The following is a 25,623-nucleotide window of genomic DNA, read 5'->3' on the forward strand; positions in this document are numbered from 1 at the left end:
CCATTTCAGATAAGTATATATGCATAGTTCAGATGTAATATCCTCGTATCAAAATTTTTGAGAGTACTTTGAAATATCTAACCTCTTTCAGTAACCCTAAGTATTATATAAAAGCTTTTTGTAAAACTAAAGAGGTTGTACCTTGAAATCTCCTCGCGCTTCCTACAATACAATATTTTACCTTGATTGAAATAAATTTTAAACTTTTCTTAGTTATCCTTTTAGTATGAAAAGTACTATTAATAATGCTTATACCGTGGTACCCATAAATGGTAAGTTATAAAGAAAACGTAAGAATGTAAGAATGTAAATTTGGAACTACTTTTTCCTTAGTGTGCATTAATATTATCTCTATGTGTGATGTTCAGCTTTACCACTGGTTATTTTGAACCAAAAAGGATAATAGAAAAAATATTTTATGTATCTAAATCTGAAGATATGTTTGTTTTTTGTGCAGAAAAATATGTTAAAGCATATAGTTGCTACAATTCCCGTTATATACTTAAATTCTTAAATATATACATATCTAAACGCAAGATAGCTGCTTTTATGCATATAAATCATTTGATTTACTACAGCTGAACGTTAATGATTTCCTTTCCCGCTACAGTCTTGCACACAGACATACGTCGTGTTACCTTAGTTGGTAAACCACGCTGGATAGCTTCCAAAAACCAATAGTTCCGCAAACGTCGAGCAAGAAAATGATTGTGATACATCTCTGAGGGCGATATGCTTTTTTTTTTCCTTTTACTTGGCTTCATCAGCAGTAGCGTATGGAATAAACGGCTTGAATTTTAACTATGTTTTTCTGACGAATTTGTCTTTCAAGCCGAAAAAAGAAAAGCTTAAAGAGAGATAGAGATGTTCAATGCCACTCTAAGGAAGAGGAAGAAGAAGAAGAAGGTATAGATAGCCAAACTCCAAATTAAAACAAAAAAACGGAAAGAAAGTCATCAAGGATTCAGAGATGTCACATAAAAAGGACAACAAACCGCTGCAGCTCCCAGTGTTTCAGTCGCTTTGTGCCATACTTCATGAAGATTATGTCAAAAACAGAAGCGCTTAGAATGTTGATTCTTAACGAAGGAGTTGATGAAAGGTATACCAAGCCATCTCCATCCAGTAACTCCCAGAAGAACACGAAGAGAGAGAGAGAGGAAAAAATAGGAAACAGAAGAAATATAATCGGTTGCAGTCCTCAACAGACTCATGTTTATCTCTCTCTCTCTCTCTCTCTCTCTTTCTCTCTTCCGTAATTAGCATCTGCACAATATTACCCAACTCGATTCTTTCTTTCTTTCTTTATTCCTCCATCTTCCATTGTTTTTTGTCCTTCCACCTGAACGTAAGAAGTGTATCCGCCCGTGTACTTTGTCATTGCTACCACAGCCCAATAGGAAAACCAAAAGCTTCTTATGCAAACGGAGGCACTAGAGAGTCTTTTAGCTCCCACGCTGCGGACGAAGACAGATGGAAAGACGACGACAAGAGACAAAGACCAAATCATCTGCTCTGTTTTGGAAAAGCTCTTTAAATAGCTTATGTTAGTTGGTTGGTAGCATGTTCTTGAAAGATTAGAGACCCATTGGAAACAGAGATGTTTCTTGTACATATAAGAATTGGAGTTTGCGCAGATCTCTTCAAGTATTGGACTTCACTTAGTGTTGTTAAAAGTTATGCAATAACAATACGTTGGTAGAACAATTATTAGAATAAAAGAATCATTGATTGAATAATGAAAGATTCGAATATAATATTTTGAATAACCTTAATTTAATTTTACACACCTCATACGACATAAATAGTTCAACTATCATGAGAATCAATACTATCATAATAATTATCCCAGAGTTGATACAGAACTAACTTTTATGGACCATAAACAATATCACTAAGTAATTGAGTTGTCTTCTGGGACTTCTGTACAGATTAACAGGAATACGGAACTCCTCTTACTTAGCAACGTTCTACAAGGCAATAGTTTCTCCTAAAATGGAATATTGAATTGAGTTGATATTGAGTTTAAAGTCCCGTTCAGCAGCAAGGCTATATGAGACGGAACCTTCTGATTAAAGTGGAATCCGAACCACAATAGCTCCCGTCGGGAATCGATCCCGGGTCTCCCACGACAAAGGCGCATACGCTAACCATTTAGCCACGAAGGAGCTCTAAAATAGAACATTGTTCATCTATCTGAACAATGGTAACTCCTACAAACATATCCCGGCTAAACTCAATTCTAAACTTCTTTCTGGCAATAATACGTTTCAGAGTACCTCGCAAACATGTAATGACAAAACACGAGCTGTTGTAAACGCTAAATATTCAACTATTTGACACTTGCCATAAAATCAGTAATCTCAGATATCTGTACAATGTCACACATGGCCAACTCAGGCTCGAAACGCAACTCTCAGAATTATATATCCGAATTCCATTCTGACAGACACGTAACACACATTTTTTTCATATAACACGACCTAGATTGTCAGTAGTGCAATGTTTTCTGTTCTACAGGCTTTCTAAGTTATACAACGAAGTGTCACTTATACAACGAAGTGTCACATACATCCATAGATTTGTTTAATTCTGAAGTTTGATATAACTCTGCACTACGACGTCATTTTAATGGATAAATTCTAGTCAGTTTTTGTCAACCTTTCTTCTATCTATCCATCTATCTCCGTATAGATAGATACGTACATACATACATATTTATATATAGATATACCGAGATAATGTTATATCTAAATTGTATTTTCTAGATACGATATGGCTTTGGAATATCATTATTTTAAAAGAAAGTGAACTATTTCTTTATAATATTTCAACAGCATTCCTGAGATCATTCAGGAATGTTGAATTACTCAACATTAAATAAGCGCTTTAATTTAGAAGCCAAAGTGCTTTTGAAACTATTGTTCCCAACTTTCAATGATCTTTTATAACTCTGAAAATATGCATCTTTTGATCCATGTTGCCCTTTCAGTTTTCGGGGAGTAGGATGGGAAGGAAAGATAAGATGCAAAGACAGTATTCATTGTACGAGATTTACCGAGCTTATTCTATCTTGTCCGAAGTTGCCATGAAGGAAAATGTTGATTTGTTTAGTACTCATATGAAATAGTTTTCTGTTTATCTCTTTGGGTCTTATGTTATGGATCTTCAAATTTGAGTTTTTGACTTATGGTTGTTATGGCGTCACTTCGAGTTATCGCTTTTTTGCTTTTTTTCGACATATTCTCGTCTAGTCATAGCGCCGAAAGGTAGCATTTCTACACCAGGTTGGTCTATACTTTTTGTCTTCTTTTTCTTCTTCTTTTTATTATTATTATTATTATTATTATTATTATTATTATTATTATTATTATTATTATTATTATTATTATGTCAGGAATCAATTCCCAAACCTTGTCGTTGCTGTTTCGAAACACCCTATATGATGATATCTATAAGGCAAAATTATGTTCATGTTGTAAATATCAGTAAGAAAAGAGAAGTACTCCCCTGCGGTCATTATCTTACCCCCAAGATTACCAAAAGATACGTGCAGTAAGTAACAAGGCAATTCTACATACCTCAAAGTCTTACTTATGGTATTTAGAATATACCTAGGTAAATTTATTTTAAGTAGAATAAATACAGAATTTTTATTTTATTTTTAAAAACTGTTACAATATTAGCATCGAAGGAATCAATATTAATAGCTTTTCAATAAGAAGCAATGGACTTGAATTTTGTCATTCGTTATCCGTTGACAGAGATATATTGTATAAATCAACCATAGATTTATAGCTACACTTGGAATATGTCTAATTATTAGGTAACAATGTTCACGCTATATACTTTTAATCTCTCGTCAAATTTCAACTGTTTTCTTCTTTATTATTGTCTCTTACCGTTGACATATACTGGGCACAGCTTGCTCTACTAAAATCGAGACTCAAACTTATGGTGGCTCATATCTCATCGCATTTTTCTTCTTTTCAAATGTATCTCTTTAATTAGTTCTTAATTGGTGTGTATTGCCAATTCTAATGGCATCTGCTCTCTAAAGTCAGTTTTCAACCCTAAATGTTATTCATACCAGTTAAGTGTCTTCAAATTGTGTGAGTAAGATTGCTTGATTGTATCAGTTTTTAGACATCACTTTTTATCACTCAATATTGCTTCACTGCTGTCCAAAGGCAAAAGGCGTATCTGCAGATCTGGCCAAAATTGAATTATTAACAGCAGGCAATTCATGTGATCATAGGGGAATCAACTTACAAAAGCAGAAGGCAGTATCAATACTATTGATGTCATTATCATAGTTGTAAACCGTACTATATTCCTAAGTTTACTGGTTTTAGCTAAACTTAGTGTTGCCTATGAAACGAAAAGTATTTTTATAAATTTTAGACTATAGTGACCGCCAGGATTTGTGAAACCTGGGCTCTGCACCAATCATACGTAGAACGTCTTTGCCTCATATATGATGGAACGGAAGAATTCGGCACGAGTCACGGGGCTGCATTTCGAACGCACATTGAGAAAACATGAAACAACAGAAGTGCTCCAACAACGTTGCCAAACTTAGAAAACATGGCAAACGATCGACAAAAAAAGAACTAACACAGAAAACGTAAAGAACTAATACAAATTCTAATAATTATTTGATATGAACGATAACAATAATAATAGCAAAAATATAAAAGAACGAAATAACACAAATAAATAAATTGGAATACGATAACACTGTACCCTCGGGGGATGTTCTCCGTATAGCGCGAGAGACAACACTGGAAAAGTTTCATGGATGGGGTTGACAACCGGGACACACCCTCGCGTTCTATTGGATACTGAAATTGACCAAGCTTCGTGACTTCTCGCGATCACTATAGACGAGAAACGTGAAGCTTCTATTCTTGTCTCTCTAGACGAGAAAATTTTACTCTTGCGAGCAACACTAATTCAACCAAGTTTTAGGTCTCAAACACTATTTTAATCTTACAAAACAGTAAAATAGTAGAGTGATTGTACCGACATAATAAAGATAATTTATCAACTTTGAAAGGTACTGAAGTCATCACTGAATGTGTAGTTCCAATACACTTGCAACTAAGGTTACAGAAAAGGATGCCTTCCATTCTACGGATAATTTTTGTAGCTAATACAGCTCATAGTCAGATTTAACTTGATGAGTCAGTTACCGATTAAATAGAAAAGAATAACAGGAACTCAAAACAAAAATAACATTATAACATTACATTTAAAGAAAATATAGCCTCCTCTTTATTATTGAGTTGAGTAAAGGAGAGGTGAGAATTTATCACCGAACTCCATTCATTCTCGACAACCAAGTGTTGACCAATCACACAACATCGCAACGTTTCTCACCAGTCAATTTCAAAACTCTTCCTTTTATTCAGTCTGTAAAATTAACATTTGTCTCTTACCAAGAATATTAACCTGTATCATGCACTTAGTTTCAATTAACCATAAACCTCAGACTATCTCCTACTCAGCCTCATACAACTTTTTTGCTCCTCACTTACCCTTAACCTTACATGCTTTTTGTGATGAGAAGTGATGTTAAGGTTAGACTTGATGAAGATCAGTCTCATTTGAGTAACCACATCTGGTCAAGAGTTCAGCAATGTATTATAACACACTTGCAGGAACGCTTCTTATTAGAATCTGGCTAATCTTACAGTAGAACACGTAATCTTTATTCACCTGACAATCCTCTATTTAAACCATGACATTGTACTAATTAAATATAGGTTATAGCAATACTAATAACAACAATAATGAGAAAGTTGACCAGAATTTGTGTATATTTAAAGGTACTACTATCTCGGAGGTCCTATGTTGTGAGTGAAAAAAAAAGACAGGTAAAACATTCAATTCGGATGATTAGAAACGGAGTTAAACTCCAAACATTTTGGTTGTGAAGCAACAATGATGAACGCCTAATCGACTTTAATCACATTGTTTTCCATTAACATTTATAGCTTTCAATCAAATAGAAGCTTAAATTCAAAACATATGATCCATTAGTACTGCAATATTGCAGATTCTATCCTAATGACATATTCAAGAGCAGTTATAAATACTTAATTCCATAATTACTATTAACGGTCCACAACTACCCAGTTCTCTCTGTATGTGTGTTGAAAGTTTTACTGATGGTTGGTATGACCATTTTACTCAAAAAGTTCTGAAACTATCTTGTTTATAAGAGCTTTCGTTATTGACACTCTCGGAAACAAACTGTGTGAACTTTGCCTTTGGGATTTAACTCCTAATCATCCTTCACACACTTGGTGGTGCGTCAGAAGCTAGTTGATTTCTACAACTAGTAGTGTTGCCAAGTTACTCTAGTTGGAACTAAGCCTCTATACTATTTTCAATACTAACTTCTTTCTATTCGTTTTGATATATGTAGTAGCGATGTACGGATATGTCAACTTGGGAAAATCGTAGTGCATGGACATAATCATTTCAATATTTCCTGCAGATAAGTGTATAGGTAGGGTTTGGCAATTTAAGGTATACCTGGTTGGTTGGTTGGAATTTAACATTTATTCACTTTTGTTCTTACTTCATTTCCTCTTTAAAAAAGAAAAAAAGTCAATCACAAAGTGTAGCAGATGATCAATGAAAGTCATCCGATCTTTGACCAAACTTAGCATGGTGGTATACCTTGAAGGATTTAGTGGGTACATGAGGGTATGTAGGGGAAGCCGGGGTATTCGCGGAAACTGGGTAACGCCGAACACCCAAGTTTACGCCCAAGGAAACTTGTTAAAAAACAGACGATTTCGCTGCACGCTAGCCGAGAGACCTGGAAAAGTGTAGCTTAAATTTGGTGACAGTCAGTTGAACGGATTGCTAGGAAGAAGACGTTTTGTTATCTTTGTCGATTCACTTATAACGTTGATTCAACAACCTGGGCAAGCTAAGTTGGTTCTTACCTATATTGTTATAGATAAGGTTATAAATTCCCCTACATTTGAGTATTACTACTTTGTAATCTTGCTACCCTGTATACACTCAACAATTAGTTTCAACTTGAGCAATAAAATGAGGTCTCATGGGGAAATACCAGATAGAATGTTTGTCATTACCCTTGAGTATTCGGGATTGCTCCATGGTGTGAAATAAATTATCAAAAAATTTTGAATAAGTTTCTTTTTATTGAAAAGTAAGTAATAAGTAATGAAATTGGTTTGGGAGTTAGATCATGTCTTAGTAATAAGCGTTATTAGCTTTATTAATTAGAATAATTTGCTATATTTATTATTTGCTATATTTATTAGTTATGTTTGTAATTGCAATTGTTATTAAAGATTTGAATATTAAATTACGGTATATTTTTAATGTATTTAAATGTATTTCACTTCTTTCGTAAAGGAAAGTTTAAAGTAAACAGTATATTCGGCATTACCCCGACCACTGAGGCAACCCTCAACATAGGAACATTTTTAAAACATATCACTGATTTGTTGAAGAAATGTTACTTTTGATTTTTCTCTCCACTTTAATAAAGAGCAAAATCTATAAGCTTTCTATACACAAGGAAACTTAATTGTATCTGTAAAAACAAAAGATTTATTTATAATCAAAGCTTAGTGTTCGTGAATATCCCGGTCTCCCCTATACTTGTGGTTCCCGAGATATGGGTCATCGGTTTGGACTTAAAATGCCATTTAGAACAACAAGAACTCAACATCAAGAACAAATATATTTAAGCGTATCTAAGATTTAAGACAGTAAATTATAAGATGGTTAATTAGCAATATTGTAAATATAGTGTCTACTTATAACAAAGATTTATTTTAAAAAATAAATGAAAGGCGAACTAGTTTCTAAATAGAGAAATTAACTAATGTGTAGCACACAATTTATGACTTGTGGACTAGGGCAAATGAATGCAAGTCTGTATATGTTCTGATAAAAGGGTATGGTTTAATAGAGGCAGCACAGTGCAAGCAGGTGACAAATACATCTCGTTGTGTTGTGAAGGTCCAGAAGGTCCGAAATTTCGAATATCGTAAGATCGACTATATATATATATATATATATATAATGAAGAGGAGAGCAAGTACTGAAAATATCAAAGTGTAAAAAAGTATCGAATACCGAAAATATTAAAATAAGGTTGAAATTTCGAAATGTTACATATCAAAATATAGAAGGAATGATATACTAAAGGTTATTAAATATAGAAATACGAAGAGTATCAAAATACCAATATATCGACCAGTAATATATGTTCTTCTTCTTTGTCTTAAATACCATAACATTGGATTTAAGCTAAAAGATTTGATTTGTCTTTTTGTTATTTCTATTTTTTTAAAAAATGTGATTTAGTTTACTATTTTATTATGTTATACTTAAGGGGTACGGTGGCTCAAGTGCGTGGAATCTCAGGTTCAATTACGGAAAAGTGGTCGTAATCGACATCGTGGACGAAATCGTGTCCTAGTTGGTCGTGGTCAACATCGTATCCGTGGGTTTTCTCGGGGTACTCCCGTTTCTCCCACATTCTTATTCCACCAATTCATCCATCACCATTTACTTGCCTCAATCATTCGTCTCGCTTAGCCTAAATAAACTATGAGACGTAAAACTGAAATATTTCACTTAATTTTCATTGTGCTATACTTTGACCTCTCGTAAATCTTCCCAGTTTACTTTGGTTTATTAATCTCCCAGACAGCACAATGCACGTACAGTATCCGTATAGTACATGTACAATTGCACGGATGCAACATGTGCATCATCTGTATAAAGGCACGCCTGTACATGTGATGCACACATACATGCCAGGTCCTATTCAACATCTTCACGTGCACAAAACATGTGCAATGCATACGTACACGTCCTGCACAAGTGATTTACACCTACCGCGCAGGTGATTTACAAGTAGCACGTATTCGATTTACATGTAGTTCACAGGTGATTTATATGTAGGACAGCGGTGATTTACACGTGGCACACAAGTGATTTACATGTAGCACACAGGTGATTTACACGCAGTAACCAGGTGATTTACATGTAGAACAGAGGTGATTTACACGCAGTACCCAGATGATTTACATGTACGATAGAGGTGATTTGAAGCAGTACCCAGATGACTTACATGTAGTGCACAGGTGATTTTCTCGTAGTACAGAGGTGATGTAAAAGCAAATTCGAGATGCAACGAAAAAAGAGAGTTTATATATTTGGTGTCTTACGCAGTAAAATTATCTATAACTGCAACGATTTTTTTATCATGCAAAACCCGTAGAAGGGAATATCTTCTCTTGGAAGTAACTGCAACGACATCACCTTCAAAGTATATAACAAGTAACTAATAATTGTCGGTGAGAATTTTAGTTTTGGAGTTTATTATTTGCAACGAGCAAAGCTTTAGGTAGTATCTTTGACATGTTTGCCAAGTAACAAATAACGCAACATATTCTGCTGTAATCGGTTACGAAAATAATTTTGTAAACCTATGAACTGTCTGACTGTAGTTACATCAGTACAATGCTGCCACCTGTTGATCTTGTATCCTAGCTCAGTGGACGTTATGGAGTTTTTACAATCATTTAGCTGTTATTCGTCGAAAAGTCTCTATAACACCGCCTGGAGGAAAAACGACATCTACCAAAAATGGAGGTTACTTTCTGTTGATGAGAATGAGAGTAAAAGAATGAAAGTAAAAGTATACACTTGTACGGTATTATGGACGTCTCATACACACGTGTAGTAGCCGTGCAAATACCCATGTGCACACAACGGCTTAAGCATCGGTAATTTAAATGTGCTTCATCCACGAAAATGCAAATGTGCACATGCACGGCTCAAGCAAAGATTATGTACATGCGCTGCATCCACGCAAAAGCACATGTGTACATAACGGCTACAGCACGGGTTATATAAATGTGTGCTTCATCCATGCAAATGCACATGTGCACATAACGGCTTAAGCACGGGTTACGTACGTGCGATGCATCCATGCAAATGCACATGCGTACATAACGGCTTAAGCACCGGTAATTTAAATGTGCTTCATCCACGAAAATGCAAATGTGCACATACACGGCTCAAGCAAAGATTATGTACATGCGCTGCATCCACGCAAAAGCACATGTGTACATAACGGCTACAGCACGGGTTATATAAATGTGTGCTTCATCCATTCAAATGCACACATGCACATAACGGCTTAAGTACGGGTTCTGTACGTGCGCTGCATCCACGCAAATGCACATGTGTACATAACGGCTTAAGCACGGGTTACGTGCGTGCGCTGCATCCACACAAATGCACATGTGTATATAACGGCTACAGCACGGGTTATATAAATGTGTACTTCATCCATGCAAATGCACATGTGCACATAGCGGCTTTAAGCACGGGTTCTGTACTTGTGCTTCATCCACGCAAATGCACATGTGTATGTAACGGCTTAGGCACGGGTTATGTAAATGTGTACTTTATCCATGCAAATGCACATGTGCACATGCACGACTTAGTCACTGGTTATGTACGTGTGCATAACCCACGTAAATGCACATGTGCACATATATGGGTTATGTATGTGTGCTTCATCCACGCAAATTCACGTGTACGGCTTATGCACGAGTTATGTATGTGTTCATCATCCACACAAATGCACATGTGCAAATGTACAGCTTATGCATAGATAGTGCATATGTGTCGTACACGTACATGTTGTCTGGGCTGTAACTAAGATTATTACCAGTATTATTTATTTTGAGTATGTTTGATATTCTGTGAGACATATACATATGTGCCATACTTCATGAACATTATGTCAGAAACAGAAGCGCTTAGAATGTTGATTCTTAACGAAGGAGTTGATGAAAGGTGTTTCTTTCCAACAACTCTCAGAGGAACACGAAGAGAGAGAAAAATAAGAAACAAAAGAAATATAATCGGTTGCAGTTCTCAACAGACATACTTTAGTTTCTCTAGCGTTATTATTTGCACAATGTTACCCAATCTGTGTAGCAAGACTTGAATGTCGCTCGGAGCAAGTTCCAGATTATATGGTAAGTGATCAAATATGTCACAATGGAACATCTACAGAAGATTGGCTGTACACTGAGAAAAATCCGTTCACCGGACAGCGGCATATTGTACAAATATACAGAATCATCTTGCTTACTATAGAAATCAGTACGGAACATACGTTATCCGTTTGCTACATAGGCACTGCCCTTAGATGTTACATCATGCCCTTGCAGGATATTTAATATCTAACAGTCTTTCTTATATTATACACAGCTTACCTTAATGTATGTTACCTTAATCAGCTTTATGTTATATGCGTCCATTTGTATGTGAGATCCTGACCGCCTATATTGTTTCCTGCGGAAAGTACGTATAGATGAAACACTTATACAGAAATTATTATAAAACGTGCGTTTTCAGTTATACGTTTGTTGTACGTTAAGTCCAAAAACTACAGGATTTACAAATGTAACATACGATTTTAAGTGCGCCACATACAATTTTTTCTCAGTGTAGTCCGGATCTGCTCTGAGCGCTTTTCGTGTATTCTTTCACCTCATAAGATTCATGTCTAGTAAATATGTTGATAATGATGAACAATTCTAGACAATTGTCGTATACTGGTTCCACTTCCAGGTGGCTGACTTTTTCTTTTTTTACAACATCGAATACAGAAGTTGATTCTACAGTATGGCAGATACCTCAATTCCGGTGGTGAATGTGTTTTAAAGTAGTATCATCTGTACTGTATCTGCGACAATAGAAGTTTCAAGGTCATTCTCTCTTCTTTCCTTTGCCTTCCTTAGGGAAACTTAAATCTCTTGATGCGCCTCGTAGTTTACATGTAATGTAATTGATTGTGAAAATGTAAGTAATATTTAATTAGTCTTGAAGAAGGAAGTAAACGCAAATTGCATTATTAAAATTCCAGGGAAAACAGAAGAATCGTTTCTCTTATAAATTGATGCGCTAAAGTAAAAGATATAAGAAGTATAGGTACCCAATAGCATTAATAAATAGAAGGTTTCATATTTGAAAGAGATATATTCATTCTCATAGTTTGCAACGGTGCTTTGTTGCATTTAGGATAGACTAAAATCTCATATATATACATATACATATACAGTCAAGCTCACTCCTCACACACACACACACACACTCACACACATATCGTGTTGTGTTGAACTCATTACGACCTCCTGTACGTCGCTACTTCTCCATGGTATCTTAGTTTACACCCCGTGCGCACACTGCTGAAGGGAGGATTGGAGTGAGAAGCTGATGCTGCTGTTGGTTGGTACTAGAGGGTCTTGGGGACTCATTCATAATCCAAGTGCTAACACGGCGCTATGAAACTTCATCTTTCCAGGGTAGAAAGATGAAACAATGGGCGCTGAGAACCTCTGGCTGCTAGTAATGAGCTTCATATCGTGCGTGAAATATGAATCACCTTCCATTTACTATAGTTTTTCCTGCCGTTACCCTTCCTTTCTTTCTTATACAACTATACCATTCATTATGTTCATCTTTTGTTTTCTTTTCTACGCCTCTTTCAAGCATTTTCCTTTTTTCTTTGCGTACTTTCTTTTTTTCGTGATAATGTGAAGGTGAGAATGAGAAAAGATAGGTAACAATATGAGTAAAATACTTCATAAGCGTAAAATGTTTTTCTTTCTCTATGTGCGTGTGTATGTGTGAAATAGAGAGGAAAAGAGGGAGAGAAAGAAGTAAACTCATTTCTCACCTTCTAAAATACATATAACCGTCACCTGCATGAAAGTGTTCTTAAAATATGCACTGGTGATTATGTAATTTTAGGGTTAATTTTAACGGGCGTCTTTTTCTTCCATTTTTACCTGCTGATCTGTTTCTTTTTTCCTTTCATAAAAGCGACAAGAGAAAGAGAGAGAGAGAGAGAGAGGGAGAGATGTACTTAGAACATTATAAATGAAAGTATGGAGAATATTAGAGAAAACAAACTGCGGGGAAAGTATATAGTAACAATTTGGAAGTGTTAACAAAAGAATAGTAATATTGGACATAAATTTGAAACATAAATAAATAAATAAATAAAAATTGACGATATTATGTCAAACTTTTCATTCAATCTATTTTTCATCGATATTTTAGTTTATTTACTCAGTATTAATTTCATGTCATCATCATCATCATAAGTACTTTGGCGCTTCAACAAGTAGCAAGAACTGGTTTCCAGTAGTCGATTACGTGTCACAAGAATACTTCTTTTTTTTCTTCTTAACTATCTTCTAAACCGGAAGAGGTAGTCACTGTAATTTATGCTTTGAACATGGGTTCAATGTTGGTTCAATTCGAGTTTAGCATCCCTTTTAGCACAGATGCTATATGAGGCATGCATCTACTGCTTAACGAGGGATCAGAACCACATGAGTTCCCACCCGAAATTGAATCCAAGTCGCTCACAAAAATAATTACGCTAATCATATAGCTGCAATGAAATTATTCGTTTCAATATTGCTCTACGTAGAGTAAGAACGGTAAGTGCGCTTATAGATACCTTCTCTTTTAACGCTCTATTCAAACCGAAAGAATCATCAAATAATATTCTTCATTTCCACTGTAATATCTCTACTATAAACAAAAATGTTCCAGTATCAATTGAGAAACTATCACGCCATAGAAACCATGCTCCTTGATAAGCTGTACACGCGACACTGCTATTTACTATCTTTTTCATACAGTCTTTGCTTTTATATCTATATAATACCACAATTCATACTTATGCTTTATCAGCCTTGTGCCTTGTGTGTGTGTTCTATTCACATTTTGTTGCTTTGTAATTGACAGGCATTAACCTTATAGCTCGGTATGAAAGATTTTGGAAACAAATATTATTTCGCGTAGTGCATCTTATCAGTAATATCAACATTGTGAAATTACTTTATAATGTAACGTGCTATGAAGGTCGTTCAATAATAATAATTAAAAAAAAAACTAACTGTGATGTAAGTGTCTTCAGTCACTACCGTTCTGGAAATTTCAATACCCAATGGGTGGCCAATCAGAGAAAATTATGTTATTCCAGGAAAAGTCTACCAAGATCGGCATGTAATCAATCATGAATCGCCAATGACCCAAGACCCATCATCAAACAGTGTTAAACCATTTGGGGAAAGATGGGCTACAAAAAGGGTTATTGACCCCTTTGCAGTATACAACCCATCTTACTTTGTTACTTATCTGGTTGCTGCATATATTAGAATACGCTTTTCAATTAAGCATTGCAAAAGCTATTTAAATTTTAGTTATTTTTTTTTCAAATATTTTATATGTAAAAATTTCCTTTGAGAATAGCTTATTCAGTTAGTGATTACCATTTCGAAATATGACCAACGATTCCTTATATAATCTCTGAGGTCCTTTTTAAATGAAATCGGCTGAAAGTATGTAGTATTTTGCACTGTATACCAGGCAAGACTACTATACTTGAAATCATTTTTAAAAGAAGTAGAAGTTAACCCTCTTTGATCAATTTCATAATTACTTTATCCATTTTCCAAGAAAATAAGTGAATGTTAAACCTTGAAACATGTTAGAATATCAGTATCTTGTAAAACGTTCTCCGTTGTTATCCAGTACAATTTTACGTTCATTGTTATGCTGTACGTTGTTATGATTACTTATTAACAATATGGGACTTTTTGGAAGTACTAATTTTCCTTATTAGTATAATACTTTTAAGTTCTAAAATGTTACGTAGTAAACTTTTAATGTTATATTTTCAAAAATATAAAATTGTAAACAGTTAAGATTTGACCTTAAACCGATTATGTTTAAACCATGATGATAATATTTCAATATATTTTAAATCTTTTTTTTTAATGTACAAAAGAAATTTTCTTGCAAATTGGTGAAAATTTCAGACATTTCTCATATCGGCAATTAAACGCTAAAGCTCAGACACACAAACAAAATTACGCCCTGTAACAAGGATTGTCACTTTCACATTATTAGAATTGAAAGTATTGTTGTATCAAATGGAAATTAGATTCTATTTTAAACTATAGATCCTCATAAGCCTAGGTCGTTCTCTCATTGAGCTTCGGTGCTGGAAAAGACGCTACACTTCAGTCAACAAATAGAAGAATAATAACAGATTTCCTCATGTGATTATGCAATGTAACGAAGGCATAATGACCCAGTTCTCATTTACGTAGTACTTCAATTCTAATATCCTCAACAGTTGTTTTAAGACAAAATTTCCAAAAGATTTTTGGACTACATCTTCCAGTTAATATTTACTCTCGCCAATTATTTTCTACAATAAATGGGAAATTTATAATTTATTCATAATCGTTTATTGCAGGTAAACCTCTTCCAAGAGTAAGATGGTACCGAGATGAGCAGCTGGTACATGCACTAGACGGGAAAAGTGAGCACCGCACATCAGATGACTTACCGGTAATGCAAAACAGACTCGTCATTCCACGTCTTCGGAGGTCAGATCTTCACGCTGAATACGTCTGCGAGGCCAGAAACAGTAACATCAGCATGCCAGTTTCTACCAAGATCCGCGTAAACATGTACTGTAAGTATTTGCTATGAAATATTTTACTCTTATTTTTAAAAAATAACTATTGTATTTGAATAAAAGTATATTCCTACATACAACGAAATTTTCTTAAAGGTTTTTTCACTAGGTTCTTACTAAAGGAAGATATCTGAATATTCATGAAACAGTAAAGAAAGCTAATTGCTGTCTACAAAATGCTATTGTATAAATTAATGATCTTTCATATTTTATTGGCGAAAATTTTGGGACACATTTAAGGATGCTTTAATTGTCCTGGACTCAAAATTCCTAACAATGTGAAATGTCTCCACAGCAAGTACTAGTTCAAAACTTAAATAACCTAAAAGGGTGGTAAAAATTGTATTAAAACTGTGTTTTATGTTTATTATAGTGCATTTGAAGGGCATAGACCTAAATACCTATACAATACTATTGAATATTTCAATAATATCTAGATTAAAGGGCAAATACAGTACAGTATTTTTAACCGTCACAAAATAATACTATAGTTGACTTCTAGTCACATTTAAGAACTTGCATTCTGTTATTTTATTTTGTTTTTGCAGCCTGAATTAAGCAAAGTCCAACTTACTGGTTTTCAGATTAAGGAGGTTTTATGTATTTGAACATCGAAGAACTGTTCCAAATATTGTTCAAACTACGAACGTATAATTAACGACGAATCCATATAACTAAGCTACTCACTGTCAGAATTACTAATCCAATACTGTGTCACATTTGCATATAAACTATTCAATACTTTATTCCAAATAACGGGTAAATATTTGATAAACAGTTGTTCTATTAGTTAGTATTAAAAAAACAGTATATGTATATGTTTCATATTTGTGCCATATTATATGTAAAGCTACAAGTGAATCAGGAAAATATATGAAACCTTAGACTTTGAGCAGATATGGATATACCTAGGTAATATTCTATATCAAAATCTTTACATGGCTTGAAATAATTTTAAAACAAGCGAGTTTTGTTTCACATTGCGGATCTATAGTAGGTTCCAAAACTATGGGAATCCATTATTGAAAGCGGAAATGATAAATCTATCACTACAGTAGAACTATAGGAATAAGGTTGGAAATGAAAGCTATCCTTGGAACATTGAATCCATATATATAACCTTTTTCGGTATCTCTTTAGTTCATGGTCTATGAACCAATGTAGCAACCGGAAACAAAAGATTTCCTTCACTTCATGTTACAAAAAATAAATAAAAGAAAGTGCTAAAATTGAAACTATAGCATATGTTCTGAGAACGCTGAATCCAAATAAGAAAATTAATTTCTATCTATATGGCAGTCAAGAATGAACAGGAAATTGTCTACCACTTCCGGTGGCAATAAAGGGGTGAAAATGGAGAATGATTCTATTTTGGGAACACTGAGTCCACACATACACACACACACACAAAAAACCTTTCTCGCAATCCGTTATCGTTTTTGCTTTATTTCGATCAACAATGAAACAATGAATAACGTATTTCTACCATTACTGGTTGCGACAGAGGTATAAGGACGGAGAAGAAACTAACTCTTGGAGTGTGAAATCCACATAAAAAAACTTTCTCGCTATCCGTCACAGTTTTTCGTGTATAGCGATCAACGAAGAAACAGGAAATGTTATATTTCTATCCCTTCTGGCTGCGATAAAGGTGTTAGAACGGAGAAGAAACGTACTCTTGAAACGCTAAATCTATATTCACAAGCCGTTTTTCGTTATAAATGATCATATATGCTCTATAGAGGTCAACAATGAAACAGAAAATACTATATTTATACTACTTCTGGTTGCTACAGAAGTATTAGAAAGGAAAAGGAACGTAGTATTGGAATGCTAAATTTATAATGTCAGAAGCCGTTTTTCGTTACAAATTACCGCTTTTTGTTTATGGAGGTTAACAATGAGACAGAAAATGGTATATTTATACTATTTCCGGTTGAAATAGATGTATTACAACAGACAAGGATTGTATGGTTCGAACGCTAAATCTATATTCTTAAGCCGTTTTTCGTTATATATCTCCTTTTTCGCTCAACAAAAATCAATAATGAAGCGGAAAATGGTATATTTGTACCACTTCCCCTTGCGATAGAGGTATTAGAACGGAGAAGGAACGTATTCTTGGAACGCTAAATTTATAATGTCAGAAGTCGTTTTTCGTTATAAATTATCGTCTTTTGTCTATGGAGGTCGACAATAAAACACAAAATGGTGTATTTCTACTACTTCCGGTTACAATAGAGATAGGAGAACGGGGAAGGAACGTATTCTTGGAACATTAAATCTATATTCAGGAGCCGTTTTTCGTTATAAATGACCATATTTGCTCTATGAACAATGATACAGAGTTTCTATATTTCTACTACTTCCGGTTGCAATAGAGATAGGAGAACGGGGAAGGAACGTATTCTTGGAACATTAAATCTATATTCAGGAGCCGTTTTTCGTTATAAATGACCATATTTGCTCTATGAACAATGATACAGAGTTTCTATATTTCTACTACTTCCGGTTGCAATAGAGATAGGAGAACGGGGAAGGAACGTATTCTTGGAACATTAAATCTATATTCAGGAGCTGTTTTTCGTTATAAATGACCATATTTGCTCTATGAACAATGAAACAGAGTTTCTATATTTCTACTACTTCCGGTTGCAATAGAGATAGGAGAACGGGGAAGGAACGTATTCTTGGAACATTAAATCTATATTCAGGAGCCGTTTTTCGTTATAAATGACCATATTTGCTCTATGAACAATGAAACAGAGTTTCTATATTTCTACTACTTCCGGTTGCAATAGAGATAGAAGAACGGGGAAGGAACGTATTCTTGGAACATTAAATCTATATTCAGGAGCCGTTTTTCGTTATAAATGACCATATTTGCTCTATGAACAATGAAACAGAGTTTCTATATTTCTACTACTTCCGGTTGCAATAGAGATAGGAGAACGGGGAAGGAGCGTATTCTTGTAACATTAAATCTATTCAGAAGCCGTTTTTCGTTATAAATGACCATATTTGCTCTATGAACAATGAAACAGAAAATGGTATATTTCTACTACTTCCGGTTGCAATAGAGATAGGAGAACGGAGAAGGAACATATTCTTGGAACCCTAAATATGTATTCAGGAGCCGTTTTTCGTTATAAATGACCATATGTTCTCTAAAAAGTTCAACAATGAAACAGAAAATGGTATAGTTCTACTACTTCCGGTTGCGATAGAGATAGGAGAACGGAGAAGGAACATATTCTTGGAACGCTGAATCAATATCAGAAAAGTCGTTCCTCGATATCTGTTACCGTTTTTACTCTATGGCGGTCAATAATGAAACAGGAAAATATTATACTATTTCCGGTTGCAACAAAGGGATAAGAATGGAAAAGGAACTTGTTCTGAATACGCGTAAAAAAAAAAAAAACGTTTCTCGCTAGTTATTACCGTTTTTCTGCTTTGATATCAGAAAATAGCCAGACAAACGGAAATGTCTGTTTTGTAAGACTGAACATCTTGTACCTACGCATAACATAATTTGGAAATTTATATTAGAAAAGCTGTATCATATTTTCTTCTTTTTCTGCATTTCTTATATATATATATATATATATATATATATATATATATATATATATATATATATAAATGTTATTTAGATAGAACGTACCTTCCGTTTCGTCAACAAGGTTTATTAAACCGTTATTTATTATTTATTTCAAATTTTATACAACGAAACTCCTGAAATTATTTTCAGTGTAAGATTGAAACTGGGGGTTTAATATCAGAGAGTGAACATACTACCAGTAAATCACTGTTCCTCAGAAAATAGTAACTCTTGTTAGGAAAATGAATGTACAATTATCGGAGAAGTTTTTCAAGCAACATTAAAGCAATTAATTAGAATATTTTAATAGCACCAATTCATTCATTAAGTCAACATGTTGCATGGTAGCGAGGAACTTCCCTAATAATGGATAGAAATGTTTTATGGCTCTTTAAGATGATTTGAAAGGAAACCTTGAATATCTGTACACTTTTGCAAAAACATTTAATTTCGTTCTAAGCGTAGAAAAAGGGTTCATTATACTCAAAAGATACATTGTATTTTGTGGGCCATGCTTTCTGGATCTATTTTCTCAGGAAATCCGTGCGTAGGAGGTTTTCTGTGAGTGCTGGCTCAATATCGATTTTGTGTGTTTTTAGTTGATGGAATGAACGTGTTCATCAGATGTGACAGCTTTTAAAGTCCATAAAAATAAAAGCTAACAACCGCAGGCAGGCTTCGAAATTAACTAAATCAGATTCTGAAATTTAATACATTGCCTGGAGTCTGACATTCTTGTTTTGCGTTTTCTTATATTTGAGCAGATATTTTTATTTTAATTAAACTAATTAACTCCCTCTTGCTTGCTTATGAAGGTCTGTGGCTGACCAGATGGCGCACACAACTGAGTAATATGGTAATCACAACTGCTTTAGTATTGCTATCATGGTTTATTAAACCAGGATTCCCACCTTCTTAATTCAAGTTACTCAGCATTTGGTTAACACTACTCAGTCAACGCTGAAAAAATGTATAAGTGCAGTTACACCTACATCTAGATGCTGAATTGGGTTTAACTGTTTTTTTTTCTTTTATATAACTTCAGAATATTGGCTAAAACGATCTATTATTTTCTTTGCAAGAGCTCCTTACTGGCTGAGCGGTTAGCACACACGTCTTTAACGTGGGAGATGCAGGTTCAATTCCCGGCAGGAGCTCATGGGGTTCGGATTCCACGTTAATCAGTAGATCCACGATTCATAAAGAAAGAAAATCGTAATGGTTTAATTATTGACGGCTAAAATTCTTGTGGATGATTTCGTCACTAGAGTACCTAATTGTATTCCAACTTTAGATATTTCTATCCCTCTTAATTTGATTTGATTTGATTTTTTTTTTTTAAGTTTAGCGTTCCTTTTAGCAACGAGGCTATACGAGATGTGGACCTACAGCTTAACGTGGAATCCATCCGGAAATTGCACCTGCATCTCCCACGCCAAAGGTGCGTACGCTAACCGCTTAGTTCTATCCCACTTCAATTTATAGTTGGAGGACGAGGGGTTAAGAGCAAGGACAGTAATATATGCTATTAAAAGATCTACTCAGTTTTGGTTTCTTCCCAACTTATTTCTTAAAAGGAACACTCAGTTACGGTACCTTCTCAAACTTTTTTGTTAAAAAGGGTAACCAAAAGCGCTAAAACCTTCACTGCGAATCAAGAAAAGAAAATCTGGCTAAAATGTTTGCTAGTGTTTTCTGAACAAGTGATCTCAACAACTTACCGGAAGGCAGTTCTTTGTAGCAGCAGAGATCTCTCTTGTCAACAACCAAAATGAATAGACACCTTTCGTTATTATCAATATATTTATCTGTAACATCAGTTCATCTACAGTGAAGAAGGAAAAAAGTGAAAGCAATTTTATATTTTAGTCTGATCTAAGAAAATTGGCATGTTAGAAAAAGTCACCTGCAGTTTTACTGTATAAGCCAAGAATTACCAAAGTAGGGTATGTGTAACATATGCTGGCAATTTCTAAGTGGCACGCATAAAATGACCAGCCTCTGTTTAATGAACAAAAATGGAACATATTCGTAAATAAGAGATGTATAGTATAGAGAGTTACACAAATTCAGGCTAGTCACAATTCATGCCGATACTGTATATAGTATAATTATATTAGTTATAAATGTAAATACAGAATAATATAGACATACTGTACTCGGTGTTTCAATTATTGGTTAATGAAGGGAAAATTCTCCTCTGTAAAAAGTGCATCTGTGACAGATCCACTGCAAAATATTTTGCATAAATAGTAATTTTCTTTCTCAAGTATACGCCATCCCCTTGTAAAAATTCCTTAATTCAAATTCTGATTGAACTGAACTACAAGGGAAGTAATTAGTTGAAGATTCTCTAGGATTTCTCACCACTTCCACCTCAACGCAACAATGCGACTCCCCATAAAGCAGTCACCACACGATACCCTGCTGAGATTTGAGTGCCATGAGATGATTTGATTCCAGTCTCCAGCGCATAGCTTGGAGCTCATTCCAAATGATTATCATTTCTTTGATCCACTCAAAAGATATAAGCTTTATTTGGACAAGAATATACAGTATGAAGTGATGTCTCAGTTTCGACAACACGTACCCAGTTTCTCTGATATGTGTGCCATGAGCCTTACGAGGTGCTAGAATACGTCTAAAACCTAAAGTAGACTATATTGAGAAATGATGTGTGAAGTACTTATTTGATAAACATCTACTGGAATTTACAGGTTTTTCCAATCACACTCCGAGAAAATTAGGTGATGTATTTTAATAATTAAAGTGTACCTTACATACACAAATGTTATGAAGTTGTTCACAAATAGATTATGAAAGAAAAGAGCAGTTAATTAAAACAGTGAAATTATATTATTACAAAGATGAGCATGTTTCAATAAGCAAACAGACTATAAATTAAATAGTTAGTAAACGAGATAGTGATTTGAAATTAAAAAAAAAAAAAAAAACACCTACAGCGTTCGCAATAATAATAGTAATAATAGCATACATGTGAAAAAACATAATAGAGGACATTACTTGCATCAGTTACATATATATACGCATTTGTAGTTCATATATGTGAATAAACTCCATTACACACACATATACGTATTCATGATAAACTGTATTACGTTCAGTAATCACCGTATCATTTTTTCCGCTAAATTGTGTTTTTCACCCATATATGGTGGAAAATTCACTAAAGCCACGCGGTTAGTTTTCTGCCTTACATATTATATATACGGACACGAAAATTGTGTTGAAAATAATGTAACGGACAAACATATTACGGTTTCTGGGATTTTATTAAGGTTTTAAATGCGAGACCAGTTCAGGCTTCTGTAAATAATCGTCTCTGTATCTCTCTTTCTGTATTTCTAGCTTTATTTCTCGTCCAGAATTGTCCCCTCTCAGCCCCTCCGCATCTGCCCACAGGACTCTCCTGTCCCTTTCCCCGCACTCCCCTTGCGATGCCACAGTATCAACACAATTTCCCGTCATTTATTTACAAGTTTCAGGCTCAACAGCATTTTAAACTCATTATCTGCTTTGGGCGTCCTACACAGGCGTGTTTGCACCATATGGCTTATGGGTGAAAAAAATATATATACATATATTTTAATAATAATTCCTCCCTAGAACGTATGATCTGGTTTTCTGTTCTAATATGGAGTACTATCTTTCTTTCCCAATCTTGCTTTGTTCATTTCTCAATTTGCTAATCCATTTCCTATAGATCAGTGAAGTAAAGTTTAAAAAAAGGGTAAAGAGATGACAATATATAAGAATAGTATCTCTGAATAACAAGTAATATACTGCACTTCTTTTAAGACTTTGTGGTAATTAACATTAAAAATGATAAAATGATAGCATTGCAGGAATTGTGTTGCAATCTCTCTGTTTCAGAGACTAGTTTAAAACAAAATTAAGGAACCTAACAAGCTGAAAACTTGGCCAATGTTTCTTTTTAGAAGAAATATCTCACATCAGATAGGTTAATTATTTTAATTTATTCTTTCCCCAGTATATCTTTTCTCCAAACCTTAGTCCAAAATAACTAAATGTAACGGCATTTCCTTCTCAAGAATGTTACTGCTATGGTGTAGTCTCACTTGTTATAAGTACGATTTACTTACATTTGGCAGTGACATTATACCATTATTTGTATTTGTTGAGTCTTACATCAAACTGTTTCGTCAATAATCCAATGGCGATCACAGTTAAAGCCTGAACTTACACCCCTTAAAGTGGAACACATTGAACAATAGCTAACTGAAGTATATGGTGGGTTGTCACTGGCTTGAATTATATCACTAACCTGAATTATAAATCTATATACTGTATCATTTTCAATGTAAATTTGTTAATTAAAATTTATATATATATACACCGTTAATTCACATAAAACGGACAATATACTGTAATTCAATCTATTGTTTATTCAATTTAGTATTTCGTATTTCAGGTCAATGAATGAATTTGAAAACAAACAAATGCTAATATCATACTCCTATTTGTAATTGTTTTTGACTTCCCAACTTGCAATGCGTCAGAGAATGAACGCACGTGCCTAATTATGTCAGACCTATTAAAATCTAACGCCACTAAATAAAATGTAGCCATGTCCAGCTACGTGTAAATTGGCAAAGCAGTAGGATTGTAGCACTGAAACAAAACCACTCATTCATTTTTCGCATTTCTTGATGCAATGTTGTTACTATAAAAGTAACCAAGAATATCCTGTAGCTTTTTCATCCACCATCTTCGAACATCGGTGTCACCTAAGAGGTACCTAAAACATCAAAATTAGTCCCCATCAGCATCGATGACCTTCTGCCAACGTTCTCAAAGGCCACGGGTTCCATCGCGGTAGAGTTTGGTGGCCCGTGAGGCCAAGAAGGTATCAACTGCATTTTGTACCTCTACTAGAGACTTGAACTGGTGTTCTGTAAGGTGATTATCCAAGGAATTGAACAGGTGATAATTGGGCGGTGCAATATTCTGGGAGTATGACGGATGTAATAGTGCTTCCCATCCAAGGTGTAGAATGGTATCCTAGCCACGTGGTGTTTAGCATTGTCCTGTAACAGGAGGACCCCTTCGCGATTCGGAAGTGCTGGTTCCAGAATTTTGAGTTTTTCTTGAACCTAGTACGTAGATCTATTGATGCTCTGACCAGCTGGTAGCACTTGCCAATGCACGATGTCATGAGCAGTCCACCAAACACACAGGAGGACCTCCTTCTAGTGCAGTGCTGTATTGGAACCTTTTCATGGGATGCTCTTCAATGATGACCGCATCATGGAGCTTCATACAGGACCCACTTCTCATCACATGCAACATCCTGTTCAGAAGTGGCCCCTTCATCAGACGAGACAGCAAAGAAACACAGATGTCTGCTCACGTTGCCTTCTGGCCCGGAGTCAAATCATGTGGGACCTATCCACCGAACTTTTAGTACTTCTCTAGTTGATGAAGGTGCTGCCAAATGGTTCCTCCACTTACATTGAATTGTAGTCCCAGTTTCTCACATGTGTGGCAACTGTTCGCGTCAATTGTTGCCTGAAGATCTTCATTTTGAACATGTGTTGTTCTTCCGGCACGTGGTGGGTCTTCGAGTATTTCAACACCGACCTTAAACTTGTTAAACCAGCGTTACACTGTCCGCGTAGTCACCACACCCTCACCAAGGCCTGGCATATCTTCCGTCTTGCTGCAGCGACGTTTGACTAAAGTTTGAAGTCGTACAGCATATGGCTCCTATGACGATGTGTGGAAGTCCGATGTTCACTTAAGCAAGTTCACGGTGTAACTGAACTACCACACACCAGGTAGTATGTTAGATATGCCGGCACCAATAACTGACCTTCGCCTTATCTCCATTCACATTCAACTGACGGTGTGAGGGACAATTGAACACAGACCTCCACAAAAAGCGGAAGAACTTTCTTAGTTACCTTTGCTATTGCAAAGTTTCGTTTACGTAATATTTGTATAGCGGAAATTGTAACTTCGCATGTGTTAAAGGCTTGGATTCTTTAGAGAAGCTGGAGCTATTAAGATTGAGTGGATATTTAAACTGGTACCTTGCATTCCTTAAGGAATTGAATTCTTTAGAGAAAAGGATGCTGTTACAATTGATACATTTTCAAACTATGGTTTGTGTATTTTTGGTTTCGTCAAAGAATTGGATAATTTTTAGAGAAGCTGGAACTGTTCATGTTGAATAAATATTTGGACGGTGAGATTTGTATTCCTTAATAGATTGAATTATTTAGAGAAAAGTGTGCTGTCAACATTTGTGTGCATATTTAAACTGTGGAATTTATAGCTTTCCCTTCGTTAACTCTTTCACAGAGGAAGTCGACTTTTGTCGACAGAACCAAATTTCCTTAACATGCGCATGTCGACTATAGTCGACGTGTTAAAATTTGTTTGTCCG

The 25,623-nt window shown here is 35.0% G+C and overlaps 1 protein-coding gene across 1 annotated transcript in view; it reads left to right on the forward strand.

Annotated features, from left to right (window-relative positions):
• The window catches only part of side-VI (sidestep VI transmembrane protein), a 740,122-nt gene that overhangs the window by 537,838 nt on the left and 176,661 nt on the right, over positions 1-25,623 (forward strand). Inside the window, exon 6 of the mRNA XM_081732407.1 lies at positions 15,365-15,586. Coding sequence (XP_081588533.1) covers positions 15,365-15,586 — 222 coding nt within the window. The remainder of the gene's footprint in view (positions 1-15,364; positions 15,587-25,623) is intronic.

The sequence above is a fragment of the Thermobia domestica genome, chromosome 11 (genome assembly GCF_964235325.1).
Source record: "Thermobia domestica chromosome 11, izTheDome1.hap1.1, whole genome shotgun sequence".
Classification (NCBI taxonomy): domain Eukaryota; kingdom Metazoa; phylum Arthropoda; class Insecta; order Zygentoma; family Lepismatidae; genus Thermobia; species Thermobia domestica.